General features: G+C 45.2%; 1 protein-coding gene across 6 annotated transcripts in view; it reads right to left on the reverse strand.

The window, feature by feature from the left end:
• nisch (nischarin) overlaps positions 1-14666 on the reverse strand; it is a 67014-nt gene that overhangs the window by 24682 nt on the left and 27666 nt on the right. For 5 of the 6 annotated variants that reach the window (XR_011035497.1, XR_011035496.1, XM_068316416.1 and 2 more), the window contains 2 exons: positions 13314-13588; positions 4726-5410 (listed from right to left, as the gene is read on the reverse strand). Coding sequence is in view for 4 of the 6 variants with exons in the window: in XM_068316416.1 (XP_068172517.1) it covers positions 4726-5410; positions 13314-13588 (960 nt within the window). In the remaining 2 variants the exon portion in view is untranslated. The remainder of the gene's footprint in view (positions 1-4725; positions 5411-13313; positions 13589-14666) is intronic. The other variant, XM_068316414.1, reaches the window with a different exon arrangement.

Below are 14666 nucleotides of genomic sequence, written 5' to 3' on the forward strand. Positions count from 1 at the left end.
ACACAGACTGGGTGACCAGTAACACAGACTGGGTGACCAGTAACACACAGACTGGGTGACCAGTAACACCCAGACACGGTGACCAGTAACACGCAGACTGGGTGACTGGGTGACCAGTGAGACGCAGACAGGGTGACCAGTAACACGCAGACTGGGTGACCAGTAACAAAGACTGGGTGACCAGTAACACACAGACCGGGTGATCAGTAACACCCAGACTGGGTGACCAGTAACACCCAGACTGGGTGACCAGTAACACACAGAGTAGGTGACCAGTAACACGCAGACTGGGTGACCAGTAACACACAGACTGGGTGACCAGTAACATGCAGACTGGGTGACCAGTAACATGCAGACTGGGTACCAGTAACACACAGAGTAGGTGACCAGTAACACGCAGACCGGGTGACCAGTAAGACACAGACTGGGTGACCAGTAACACACACACTGGGTGACCAGTAACACACACACTGGTTGACTGGGTGACCAGTAACACGCAGACTGGGTGACCAGTAACACGCAGACTGGTTGACCAGTAACACACAGACTGGGTGATCAGTAACACCCAGACTGGGTGATCAGTAACACCCAGACTGGGTGACCAGTAACACCCAGACTGGGTGACCAGTAACACGCAGACTGGGTGACCAGTAACACACCGAGTAGGTGACCAGTAACACGCAGACTGGGTGACCAGTAACACACAGACTGGGTGACCAGTAACACACAGACTGGGTGACCAGTAACACACAGACTGGGTGACCAGTAACACGCAGACTGGGTGACCACTAACACACAGACTGGGTGACCAGTAACACACAGACTGGGTGACCAGTAACACCCAGACTGGGTGACCAGTAACACGCAGACTGGGTGACCAGTAACACCCAGACTGGGTGACCAGTAACACGCAGACTGGGTGACCAGTAACACTCAGACTGGGTGACCAGTAACACACAGACTGGGTGGACCAGTAACACAAAGTCTGGGTGACCAGTGAGACGCAGACTGGGTGACCAGTAACACCCAGACTGGGTGACCAGTAACACGCAGACCGGGTGACCAGTAACACGCAGACTGGATGACCAGTAACATGCAGACTGGGTAACCAGTAACACACAGACTGGGTGACCAGTAACACAGACTGGGTGACCAGTAACACAGACTGGGTGACCAGTAACACGCAGACTGGGTGACCAGTAACACCCAGACTGGGTGACCAGTAACACGCAGACTGGGTGACCAGTAACACGCAGACTCGGTGACCAGTAACACGCAGACTCGGTGACCAGTAACACCCACACTGGGTGACCAGTAACACACAGACTGGGTGACCAGTAACACAAAGACTGGGTGACCAGTGAGACGCAGACTGGGTGACCATTAACACCCAGACTGGATGACCAGTAACACGCAGACCGGGTGACCAGTAACACGCACACTGGGTGACTGGGTGACCAGTGAGACGCAGACTGGGTGACCAGTAACCCGCAGACTGGGTGACCAGTAGCACGCAGACTGGGTGACCACTAACACACAGACTGGGTGACCAGTAACACGCAGACTGGGTGACTGGGTGACCAGTAAAACACAGACTGGGTGACCAGTAACACCCAGACTGGGTGACCAGTGAGACACGGACTGGGTGACCAGTGCGACACAGACTGGGTGACCAGTAACACCCAGACTGGGTGACCAGTAACACGCAGACTGGGTGACCAGTAACACGCAGACTGGGTGACCAGTAACACCCAGACTGGGTGACCAGTAACACACAGACTGGGTGACCAGTAACACAAAGACTGGGTGACAAGTGAGACGCAGACTGGGTGACCAGTAACACCCAGGCTGGGTGACCAGTAACACGCACACTGGGTGACCAGTAACACAAAGACTGGGTGACCAGTGAGACGCAGACTGGGTGACCATTAACACCCAGACTGGATGACCAGTTACACGCAGACCGGATGACCAGTAACACGCACACTGGGTGACTGGGTGAGCAGTGAGACGCAGACTGGGTGACCAGTAGCACGCAGACTGGGTGACCACTAACACACAGACTGGGTGACCAGTAGCACGCAGACTGGGTGACCAGTGAGACGCAGACTGGGTGACCAGTAACTCGCAGACTGGGTGACCAGTAACACGCAGACTGGGTGACCACTAACACGCAGACTGGGTGACTGGGTGACCAGTAACACCCAGACTGGGTGACCAGTAACACGCAGACTGGGTGACCAGTAAAACAGACTGGGTGACCAGTAACACAGACTGGGTGACCAGTAACACGCAGACTGGGTGACCAGTAACACCCAGACTGGGTGACCAGTAACATGCAGACTCGGTGACCAGTAACACGCAGACTCGGTGACCAGTAACACCCACACTGGGTGACCAGTAACACACAGACTGGGTGACCAGTAACACAAAGACTGGGTGACCAGTGAGACGCAGACTGGTTGACCATTAACACCCAGACTGGATGACCAGTAACACGCAGACCGGGTGACCAGTAACACGCACACTGGGTGACTGGGTGACCAGTGAGACGCAGACTGGGTGACCAGTAACCCGCAGACTGGGTGACCAGTAGCACGCAGACTGGGTGACCACTAACACACAGACTGGGTGACCAGTAACACGCAGACTGGGTGACTGGGTGACCAGTAACACCCAGACTGGGTGACCAGTAACACGCAGACTGGGTGACCAGTAAAACAGACTGGGTGACCAGTAACACAGACTGGGTGACCAGTAACACGCAGACTGGGTGACCAGTAACACCCAGACTGGGTGACCAGTAACATGCAGACTCGGTGACCAGTAACACGCAGACTCGGTGACCAGTAACACCCACACTGGGTGACCAGTAACACACAGACTGGGTGACCAGTAACACAAAGACTGGGTGACCAGTGAGACGCAGACTGGTTGACCATTAACACCCAGACTGGGTGACCAGTAGCACGCAGACTGGGTGACCACTAACACACAGACTGGGTGACCAGTAACACGAAGACTGGGTGACTGGGTGACCAGTAGCACACAGACTGGGTGACCAGTAACACCCAGACTGGGTGACCAGTGAGACACGGACTGGGTGACCAGTGAGACACAGACTGGGTGACCAGTAACACCCAGACTGGGTGACCAGTAACACGCAGACTGGGTGACCAGTAACACCCAGACTGGGTGACCAGTAACACACAGACTGGGTGACCGGTAACACAAAGACTGGGTGACAAGTGAGACGCAGACTGGGTGACCAGTAACACCCAGACTGGGTGACCAGTAACACGCACACTGGGTGACCAGTAACACAAAGACTGGGTGACCAGTGAGACGCAGACTGGGTGACCATTAACACCCAGACTGGATGACCAGTAACACGCAGACCGGGTGACCAGTAACACGCACACTGGGTGACTGGGTGAGCAGTGAGACGCAGACTGGGTGACCAGTAGCACGCAGACTGGGTGACCACTAACACACAGACTGGGTGACCAGTAGCACGCAGACTGGGTGACCAGTGAGACGCAGACTGGGTGACCAGTAGCCCGCAGACTGGGTGACCAGTAACACGCAGACTGGGTGACCACTAACACGCAGACTGGGTGACTGGGTGACCAGTAACACCCAGACTGGGTGACCAGTAACACGCAGACTGGGTGACCAGTAACACAGACTGGGTGACCAGTAACACAGACTGGGTGACCAGTAACACGCAGACTGGGTGACCAGTAATACACAGACTGGGTGACCAGTAACACGCAGACTGGTTGACCAGTAACACCCAGACTGGGTGACCAGTAACACGCAGACTGGGTGACTGGGTGACCAGTGAGACGCAGACTGGGTGACCAGTGAGACGCAGACTGGGTGACCAGTAACACAAAGACTGGGTGACCAGTAACACGCAGACTGGGTGACCAGTAACACGCAGACTGGGTGACCAGTAACACGCAGACTGGGTGACCAGTAACACCCAGACTGGGTGACCAGTAACACGCAGACTGGGTGACCAGTAACACCCAGACTGGGTGACCAGTAACACCCAGACTGGGTGACCAGTAACACAAAGACTGGGTGACCAGTAACACGCACACTGGGTGACCAGTGAGACGCAGACTGGGTGACCAGTAACACAGACTGGGTGACCAGAAACACAGACTGGGTGACCAGTAACACGCAGACTGGGTGACCAGTAACACCCAGACTGGGTGACCAGTAATACACAGACTGGGTGACCAGTAACACGAACACTGGGTGACCAGTGAGACGCAGACTGGGTGACCAGTAACACCCAGACTGGGTGACCAGTAACACGCAGACTGGCTGACCAGTAACACCCAAAATGGGTGACCAGTAACACGCAGACTGGGTGACTGGATGACCAGTAACACCCAGACTGGGTGACTGGATGACCAGTAACACCCAGACTGGGTGACCAGTAACACCCAGACTGGTGACCAGTAACACCCAGACTGGGTGACCAGTAAGACACAGACTGGGTGACCAGTAACACGCAGACTGGGTGACCAGTAACACAGACTGGATGACCAGTAACACAGACTGGACAACCAGTAACACGCAGACTGGGTGACTGGGTGACCAGTGAGACGCAGACTGGGTGACCAGTAACACTCAGACTGGGTGACCAGTAACACCCAGACTGGGTGACCAGTGAGACACAGACTGGGTGACCAGTAGTAGTCCCCGTACCAGGTCTGGTGGTGGGAGTCACCACAGAAGGGGTTGCTGGTCCTCTCCTCCCCCTGAGACGCCCCCTCACTGGGGTGGAGCACCACGGAACCCAGTGGAACACGGACCAATCGGCTGGAGGGGGGCAGCTGACAGTCAGGGTTCCCTCTCTCGTTCTGCACCAGCTCCCTGAACGGGACCGTCAGCACCCACAGGTGTCTCTGGGTGAGGAACAGGAGACGGGGGAGGGCGGGGTCCTCTGTCTTCAACATGTCAGAGAGGATGGAGGGGCTGTGGGGGGCAGAGGAGGGGTCGGGGGGAAGGAGGTAAGCAGGATAGCCCCCCTGTGCCCCCTGACTCTCTTCCAGCTCCCAGGAGCTGAGGAGGGACCGGGGGAGGGGCTGGGGGTCGATCTGGGGTCCCACCACCTGCAGGAACAGGTGAGGAGGTGTGAGCAGCTGCTTCCTGGACACGCTGACATGAACAGGTGTGTCACAGCAGGATGTTACCATCTGGGCCCTGATTGGCTGGAGCTGCTCCGCCTCTGAGAAGACGTACCAACGGGTCAAACCGGCCCGGAGGCCGAAGGCCAGGCAGGTGTGAGGGAGCTCCGTGTGGGGGGGCAGTCGGAGGTGGGAGAACGGCACCAGGAGCTCCACCTGCAGGCTGGACAACACCTCCTCCACTGGGGGGCGCTGGTTCTCACCTGACAACACCCCCCATTGTCTTCATTAAAAACGTCTAGAACACATCTCTGTGACACAATCTGTGTAATCTGAAGGATTTACAGATTATAACTACTGATAATAAATGTCATTAGATGAATGTTTGGCCTTCAAAATAACACTAACGACTCACTGCTCCTTCAGTTCGGAACTGTTCGTGGTTAATCACCCTGCTTGTTTTGTTAATATGATTTCTGCGATACTCAAGACATTACAATACATTTAATACAGCTATGATTCAACATTAAATAACATTTACTAAAGATAGATTCAGACGTTACAGGCGGGTCTGACTTTGTCATGTAAAACAAACAGGACCTTGTAGAAGAAAAATACAAAGATTAGATTAGATTAGACCGTTTTATTGGGATTAAAGGAGCAGCATTGAGGTGGTTTAAGTCCTATTGATCAGACAGAACTACATGTTTTACACGAGGGGGAGAATGTTTGTGTTAAAGTTAGGAGACAGTGTGCCCTGTGAGGGTTGGAGGGTTGTTCATACAATGAGGGGCAATTCATTTTACAAGGCTGGAATGGATTACAATGATTTCAGTTCAAGGGGAAATGTTGTTTGATGACGACCTCAGTCACAGAACGAATTAAACTTGTATCTGTTGTAAAAGATCAAATCATTTCACGATTGTCAGAGTTACACCTCTGTAGTGTAATTTCATGTTATATGTGTCATATATGTAGACAACACTCAGCTATATCCATCATTCAGGCCAAACAATACTAACTGAACTTCAGGCCTGTCTAAAATTATTGTTGTTGAGTCTATACACTCGGAAATAAATCACTGAATGAGTAAATCTGTTGAACCTCCTCACATGTCTCTGACAGACGTGTGTGAACGTCGGTGATCACGGCCTGTTTCACTGATGTTACACAAATCAGACATGACGCAAAAACTGGGTCATATATTTGTCACTTCCTGCTTTGACTGGTCTATACAGTATACTGTATATAGGTCTGGTTTGACTGGTCTATATAGTATACATAGGTCTGGTTTGACTGGTCTATATAGTATACATAGGTCTGGTTTGACTGGTCTATATAGTATACATAGGTCTGGTTTGACTGGTCTATATAGTATACATAGGTCTGGTTTGACTGGTCTATATAGTATACATAGGTCTGGTTTGACTGGTCTATATAGTAAACATTGGTCTGGTTTGACTGGTCTATATAGTATACATAGGTCTGGTTTGACTGGTCTATATAGTAAACATTGGTCTGGTTTGACTGGTCTATATAGTATACATAGGTCAGGTTTGACTGGTCTACATAGTAAACATAGGTCAGGTTTGACTGGTCTATATAGTATACATAGGTCTGGTTTGACTGGTCTATATAGTAAACATAGGTCAGGTTTGACTGGTCTATATAGTAAACATAGGTCTGGTTTGACTGGTCTATATAGTATACATAGGTCTGGTTTGACTGGTCTATATAGTATACATAGGTCTGGTTTGACTGGTCTATATAGTAAACATAGGTCAGGTTTGACTGGTCTATATAGTATACATAGGTCAGGTTTGACTGGTCTATATAGTATACATAGGTCTGGTTTGACTACTCTATATTGTATACATAGGTCTGGTTTGACTGGTCTATATAGTATACATAGGTCAGGTTTGACTGGTCTATATAGTAAACATAGGTCAGGTTTGACTGGTCTATATAGTAAACATAGGTCTGGTTTGACTGGTCTATATAGTATACATAGGTCTAGTTTGACTGGTCTACATAGTATACATAGGTCTGGTTTGACTGGTCTATATAGTATACATAGGTCTGGTTTGACTGGTCTACATAGTAAACATAGGTCAGGTTTGACTGGTCTATATAGTATACATAGGTCTGGTTTGACAGGTCTATATAGTATACATAGGGCTGGTTTGACTGGTCTATATAGTATACATAGGTCAGGTTTGACGGGTCTATATAGTAAACATAGGTCAGGTTTGACTGGTCTATATAGTATACATAGGTCTGGTTTGACTGGTCTATATAGTATACATAGGTCAGGTTTGACTGGTCTATATAGTATACATAGGTCTGGTTTGACTGGTCTATATAGTATACATAGGTCTGGTTTGACTGGTCTATATAGTAAACATAGGTCAGGTTTGACTGGTCTATATAGTAAACATAGGTCTGGTTTGACTGGTCTATATAGGATACATAGGTCTGGTTTGACTGGTCTATATAGTATACATAGGTCTGGTTTGACTGGTCTATATAGTAAACATAGGTCAGGTTTGACTGGTCTATATAGTATACATAGGTCAGGTTTGACTGGTCTATATAGTATACATAGGTCTGGTTTGACTACTCTATATAGTATACATAGGTCTGGTTTGACTGGTCTATATAGTATACATAGGTCATGTTTGACTGGTCTATATAGTAAACATAGGTCAGGTTTGACTGGTCTATATAGTATACATAGGTCTGGTTTGACTGGTCTATATAGTATACATAGGTCTGGTTTGACTGGTCTATATAGTATACATAGGTCTGGTTTGACTGGTCTATATAGTATACATAGGTCTAGTTTGACTGGTCTACATAGTATACATAGGTCTGGTTTGACTGGTCTATATAGTATAAATAGGTCTGGTTTGACTGGTCTATATAGTAAACAAAGGTCAGGTTTGACTGGTCTATACAGTAAACATAGGTCTGGTTTGACTGGTCTATATAGTATACATAGGTCTGGTTTGACTGGTCTATAAACATAGGTCAGGTTTGACTGGTCTATATAGTAAACATAGGTCTGGTTTGACTGGTCTATATAGTATACATAGGTCTGGTTTGACTGGTCTATATAGTAAACATAGGTCAGGTTTGACTGGTCTATATAGTATACATAGGTCTGGTTTGACTGGTCTATATATTATACATAGGTCTGGTTTGACTGGTCTATATAGTATACATAGGTCTGGTTTGACTAGTCTATATAGTAAACATAGGTCAGGTTTGACTGGTCTATATAGTATACATAGGTCTGGTTTGACTGGTCTATATAGTATACATAGGTCTGGTTTGACTGGTCTATATAGTATACATAGGTCAGGTTTGACTGGTCTATATAGTATACATAGGTCAGGTTTGACTGGTCTATATAGTAAACATAGGTCAGGTTTGACTGGTCTATATAATAAACATAGGTCTGGTTCGACTGGTCTATGTAGTATACATAGGTCTGGTTTGACTGGTCTATATAGTAAACATAGGTCTGGTTTGACTGGTCTATATAGTATACATAGGTCTAGTTTGACTGGTCTACATAGTATACATAGGTCTGGTTTGACTGGTCTATATAGTATACATAGGTCTGGTTTGACTTGTCTATATAGTAAACATAGGTCAGGTTTGACTGGTCTATATAGTATACATAGGTCTGGTTTGACTGGTCTATATAGTATACATAGGTCAGGTTTGACTGGTCTATATAGTAAACATAGGTCAGGTTTGACTGGTCTATATAGTAGACATAGGTCAGGTTTGACTGGTCTATATAGTAAACATAGGTCAGGTTTGACTGGTCTATATAGTATACATAGGTCTGGTTTGACTGGTCTATATAGTAAACATAGGTCTGGTTTGACTGGTCTATATAGTATAAATAGGTCTGGTTTGACTGGTCTATATAGTAAACAAAGGTCAGGTTTGACTGGTCTATATAGTAAACATAGGTCAGGTTTGACTGGTCTATATAGTAAACATAGGTCTGGTTTGACTGGTCTATATAGTATACATAGGTCTAGTTTGACTGGTCTACATAGTATACATAGGTCTGGTTTGACTGGTCTATATAGTATACATAGGTCTGGTTTGACTGGTCTATATAGTAAACATAGGTCAGGTTTGACTGGTCTATATAGTATACATAGGTCTGGTTTGACTGGTCTATATAGTATACATAGGTCAGGTTTGACTGGTCTATATAGTATACATAGGTCAGGTTTGACTGGTCTATATAGTAAACATAGGTCAGGTTTGACTGCTCTATATAGTAAACATAGGTCTGGTTTGACTGGTCTATATAGTATACATAGGTCTGGTTTGACTGGTCTATATAGTAAACATAGGTCAGGTTTGACTGGTCTATTTAGTATACATAGGTCTGGTTTGACTGGTCTATATAGTATACATAGGTCTGGTTTGACTGGTCTATATAGTATACATAGGTCTGGTTTGACTGGTCTATATAGTATACATAGGTCAGGTTTGACTGGTCTATATAGTATACATAGGTCAGGTTTGACTGGTCTATATAGTAAACATAGGTCAGGTTTGACTGGTCTATATAATAAACATAGGTCTGGTTCGACTGGTCTATATAGTAAACATAGGTCAGGTTTGACTGGTCTATATAGTAAACATAGGTCAGGTTTGACTGGTTTATATAGTAAACATAGGTCTGGTTTGACTGGTCTACATAGTATACATAGGTCTAGTTTGACTGGTCTACATAGTATACATAGGTCTGGTTTGACTGGTCTATATAGTATACATAGGTCAGGTTTGACTGGTCTATATAGTAAACATAGGTCAGGTTTGACTGGTCTATATAGTATACGTAGGTCTGGTTTGACTGGTCTATATAGTATACATAGGTCTGGTTTGACTGGTCTATATAGTATACATAGGTCAGGTTTGACTGGTCTATATAGTAGACATAGGTCAGGTTTGACTGGTCTATATAGTAAACATAGGTCAGGTTTGACTGGTCTATATAGTAAACATAGGTCAGGTTTGACTGGTCTATATAATAAACATAGGTCTGGTTCGACTGGTCTATGTAGTATACATAGGTCTGGTTTGACTGGTCTATATAGTAAACATAGGTCTGGTTTGACTGGTCTATATAGTATACATAGGTCTAGTTTGACTGGTCTACATAGTATACATAGGTCTGGTTTGACTGGTCTATATAGTAAACATAGGTCTGGTTTGACTGGTCTATATAGTATAAATAGGTCTGGTTTGACTGGTCTATATAGTAAACAAAGGTCAGGTTTGACTGGTCTATATAGTATACATAGGTCTGGTTTGACTGGTCTATATAGTAAACATAGGTCAGGTTTGACTGCTCTATATAGTAAACATAGGTCTGGTTTGACTGGTCTATATAGTATACATAGGTCTGGTTTGACTGGTCTATATAGTAAACATAGGTCAGGTTTGACTGGTCTATTTAGTATACATAGGTCTGGTTTGACTGGTCTATATAGTATACATAGGTCTGGTTTGACTGGTCTATATAGTATACATAGGTCTGGTTTGACTGGTCTATATAGTATACATAGGTCAGGTTTGACTGGTCTATATAGTATACATAGGTCAGGTTTGACTGGTCTATATAGTAAACATAGGTCAGGTTTGACTGGTCTATATAATAAACATAGGTCTGGTTCGACTGGTCTATATAGTAAACATAGGTCAGGTTTGACTGGTCTATATAGTAAACATAGGTCAGGTTTGACTGGTTTATATAGTAAACATAGGTCTGGTTTGACTGGTCTACATAGTATACATAGGTCTAGTTTGACTGGTCTACATAGTATACATAGGTCTGGTTTGACTGGTCTATATAGTATACATAGGTCAGGTTTGACTGGTCTATATAGTAAACATAGGTCAGGTTTGACTGGTCTATATAGTATACGTAGGTCTGGTTTGACTGGTCTATATAGTATACATAGGTCTGGTTTGACTGGTCTATATAGTATACATAGGTCAGGTTTGACTGGTCTATATAGTAGACATAGGTCAGGTTTGACTGGTCTATATAGTAAACATAGGTCAGGTTTGACTGGTCTATATAGTAAACATAGGTCAGGTTTGACTGGTCTATATAATAAACATAGGTCTGGTTCGACTGGTCTATGTAGTATACATAGGTCTGGTTTGACTGGTCTATATAGTAAACATAGGTCTGGTTTGACTGGTCTATATAGTATACATAGGTCTAGTTTGACTGGTCTACATAGTATACATAGGTCTGGTTTGACTGGTCTATATAGTAAACATAGGTCTGGTTTGACTGGTCTATATAGTATAAATAGGTCTGGTTTGACTGGTCTATATAGTAAACAAAGGTCAGGTTTGACTGGTCTATATAGTATACATAGGTCTAGTTTGACTGGTCTACATAGTATACATAGGTCTGGTTTGACTGGTCTATATAGTATACATAGGTCTGGTTTGACTGGTCTACATAGTATACATAGGTCTAGTTTGACTGGTCTACATAGTATACATAGGTCTGGTTTGACTGGTCTATATAGTATACATAGGTCTGGTTTGACTGGTCTATATAGTAAACATAGGTCAGGTTTGACTGGTCTATATAGTATACATATGTCTGGTTTGACTGGTCTATATAGTATACATAGGTCTGGTTTGACTGGTCTATATAGTATACATAGGTCAGGTTTGACTGGTCTATATAGTAGACATAGGTCAGGTTTGACTGGTCTATATAGTAAACATAGGTCAGGTTTGACTGGTCTATATAGTAAACATAGGTCAGGTTTGACTGGTCTATATAGTATACATAGGTCTGGTTTGACTGGTCTATATAGTAAACATAGGTCTGGTTTGACTGGTCTATATAGTAAACAAAGGTCAGGTTTGACTGGTCTATACAGTAAACATAGGTCTGGTTTGACTGGTCTATATAGTATACATAGGTCTGGTTTGACTGGTCTATATAGTAAACATAGGTCAGGTTTGACTGGTCTATATAGTAAACATAGGTCTGGTTTGACTGGTCTATATAGTATACATAGGTCTGGTTTGACTGGTCTATATAGTAAACATAGGTCAGGTTTGACTGGTCTATATAGTATACATAGGTCTGGTTTGACTGGTCTATATAGTAAACATAGGTCAGGTTTGACTGGTCTATATAGTATACATAGGTCTGGTTTGACTGGTCTATATAGTATACATAGGTCTGGTTTGACTGGTCTATATAGTATACATAGGTCAGGTTTGACTGGTCTATATAGTATACATAGGTCAGGTTTGACTGGTCTATATAGTAAACATAGGTCAGGTTTGACTGGTCTATGTAGTATACATAGGTCTGGTTTGACTGGTCTATATAGTAAACATAGGTCACGTTTGACTGGTCTATATAGTAAACATAGGTCTGGTTTGACTGGTCTATACAGTATACATAGGTCTGGTTTGACTGGTCTATATAGTAAACATAGGTCAGGTTTGACTGGTCTATATAGTATACATAGGTCTGGTTTGACTGGTCTATATAGTATACATAGGTCTGGTTTGACTGGTCTATATAGTATACATAGGTCTGGTTTCACTAGTCTATATAGTAAACATAGGTCAGGTTTGACTGGTCTATATAGTATACATAGGTCTGGTTTGACTGGTCTATGTAGTATACATAGGTCTGGTTTGACTGGTCTATATAGTATAGGTAAGTCCAACATGCTGAGGCTTGTGCTCTGACTGAAACAAGAAGAGACCCGTGTGACTCGTGACTCATTTCCACGTGAACAACTTTCCTGACAGGAGGGGTTCTCTCATTGGTTTGTCAATAATTTTTCTTTAAAGTTTTTATGAGTTTTTACGGAGGTTTGATTGACTGACTGATTGAGTTACATTTAAAATTTAGAGCAAAAATTCAAAACTTTAAAAGGTAAAAAACATTTATGAAGACACTGTCATGAAACTGGACCAATCCAACAGGATGTTATGTGGTCGTGTCCCAGGCTCCTGACTGTACCGAGACTAAAGAAGAAAGATAATATGCATGAAATGTTTCCAATCAGTTTTAAATGAATGGATGCATTGCTGATTGGTGTGTATACCTTTACCTGAGGCTGACTGTGTGCCTACCATCGTGATTGGTCCATGTGAAGTCATGTGATGGGTGCAGCAGGCCAAACATCCGGTCCGTCAGTACCAGACAGGCCTCCATTGGCTGAACCTCCTCCATCACCCGCAGGCAGTAGCACCAGAGGACCCTGCTGACCTGCACCTCCTCCTCCTCTTCCTCATATGACTCCTCTGGTTGGTCACAAGGACCCTCAGCAGGAACAGGCAAACTGGAGGAGACGGACTCTTCAGATTCATCCAGACCCATCTCAAAGTATCCATCCTTGGAGCCTAGACTGGAAGGATGGATAACGGTTATTTCAGTGACCGTTGTGGATTGTTCTTTCATGAACAGAAGTGTGGCAGCTATGTACACCCTGTCCAGTGTGTCTACTGGGTTTCAGATAGTTCCGCTGCACCCACTGCGTCTCCCTATCTGACCATGGTCCATATCTCAATGGACTGTGAAAGGACTACCAAGGCTGAAGGGTATACAATATGTCCTTCTTGCTGGTGGTTCACCCTTTTTACCAGACGGTACACTTCATTTTATTCATCTAATTACCCTCTGCCACAAAGACTGCAGAGGCCAGGATGACTTGTGTTCAGGAGTCATGGTTTACTTAGTGATACAGGTAGTCGCCGACTTACGACCGCGATTGGGACCGACAGATCGGTCGTAACTCGACTTGGTCGTAAATCGACTCTTAAGTAAAAATTAAATCCAGCAGCGCTGGTTCTTGGCTGGGGGTCGGCCGGATCGTCAGCTGGGGCAGCGTGTGGGTTGGTGGGAGCGGGAGACGATCTTTTCATAATCATTGTGAGCTTTGTCTGAATTGTTCGTTTCTTTTTCTCCTCATAAATTTCACGATATGGACGGAAAGCGTCGTTTGCCATCCGTTCAATCCTTGCAAATGTTTCTATGTTCTATGTGCATTTCTTCAAAGTGTGCACGGAGTTTATTTTAACAGGGAAAAGCCTTCTGACAAGCCTTTGGTGGTGAACATTTTTTCTGTTTCCTCCTCTTCTTTCTCTGCTTCTCTTCTCTCTTCTTCTTCCACTCTTTCTTCTTCCAGCGCGATCAGTTCTTCATACAGCGCGATCATTCGTGAGTTCTCGAAGGAGAGGTTTTTTGCCAGTTTCACTATTTTCTCTCGAATCTGATCAAGTTCTTCGTCACTTTCAAATCCAGCAGAAGAGTTCACCTAACGCTTGACAGTTTTCCCATACGCCATTCATACATTTCTCTGTCACAGCCTCCTAAGCAGCCCAGCCCATCAGTAGTGGGCTGGGCTGCTGATCTCAGTGTGACTGAACAGCGTGTGTGCGCCGTGGGGACTGGAGAGAGCGCGGGAGCCTCAGAGCGTTAGTACT

Source organism: Antennarius striatus, chromosome 5 (assembly GCF_040054535.1).
Source record: "Antennarius striatus isolate MH-2024 chromosome 5, ASM4005453v1, whole genome shotgun sequence".
Classification (NCBI taxonomy): domain Eukaryota; kingdom Metazoa; phylum Chordata; class Actinopteri; order Lophiiformes; family Antennariidae; genus Antennarius; species Antennarius striatus.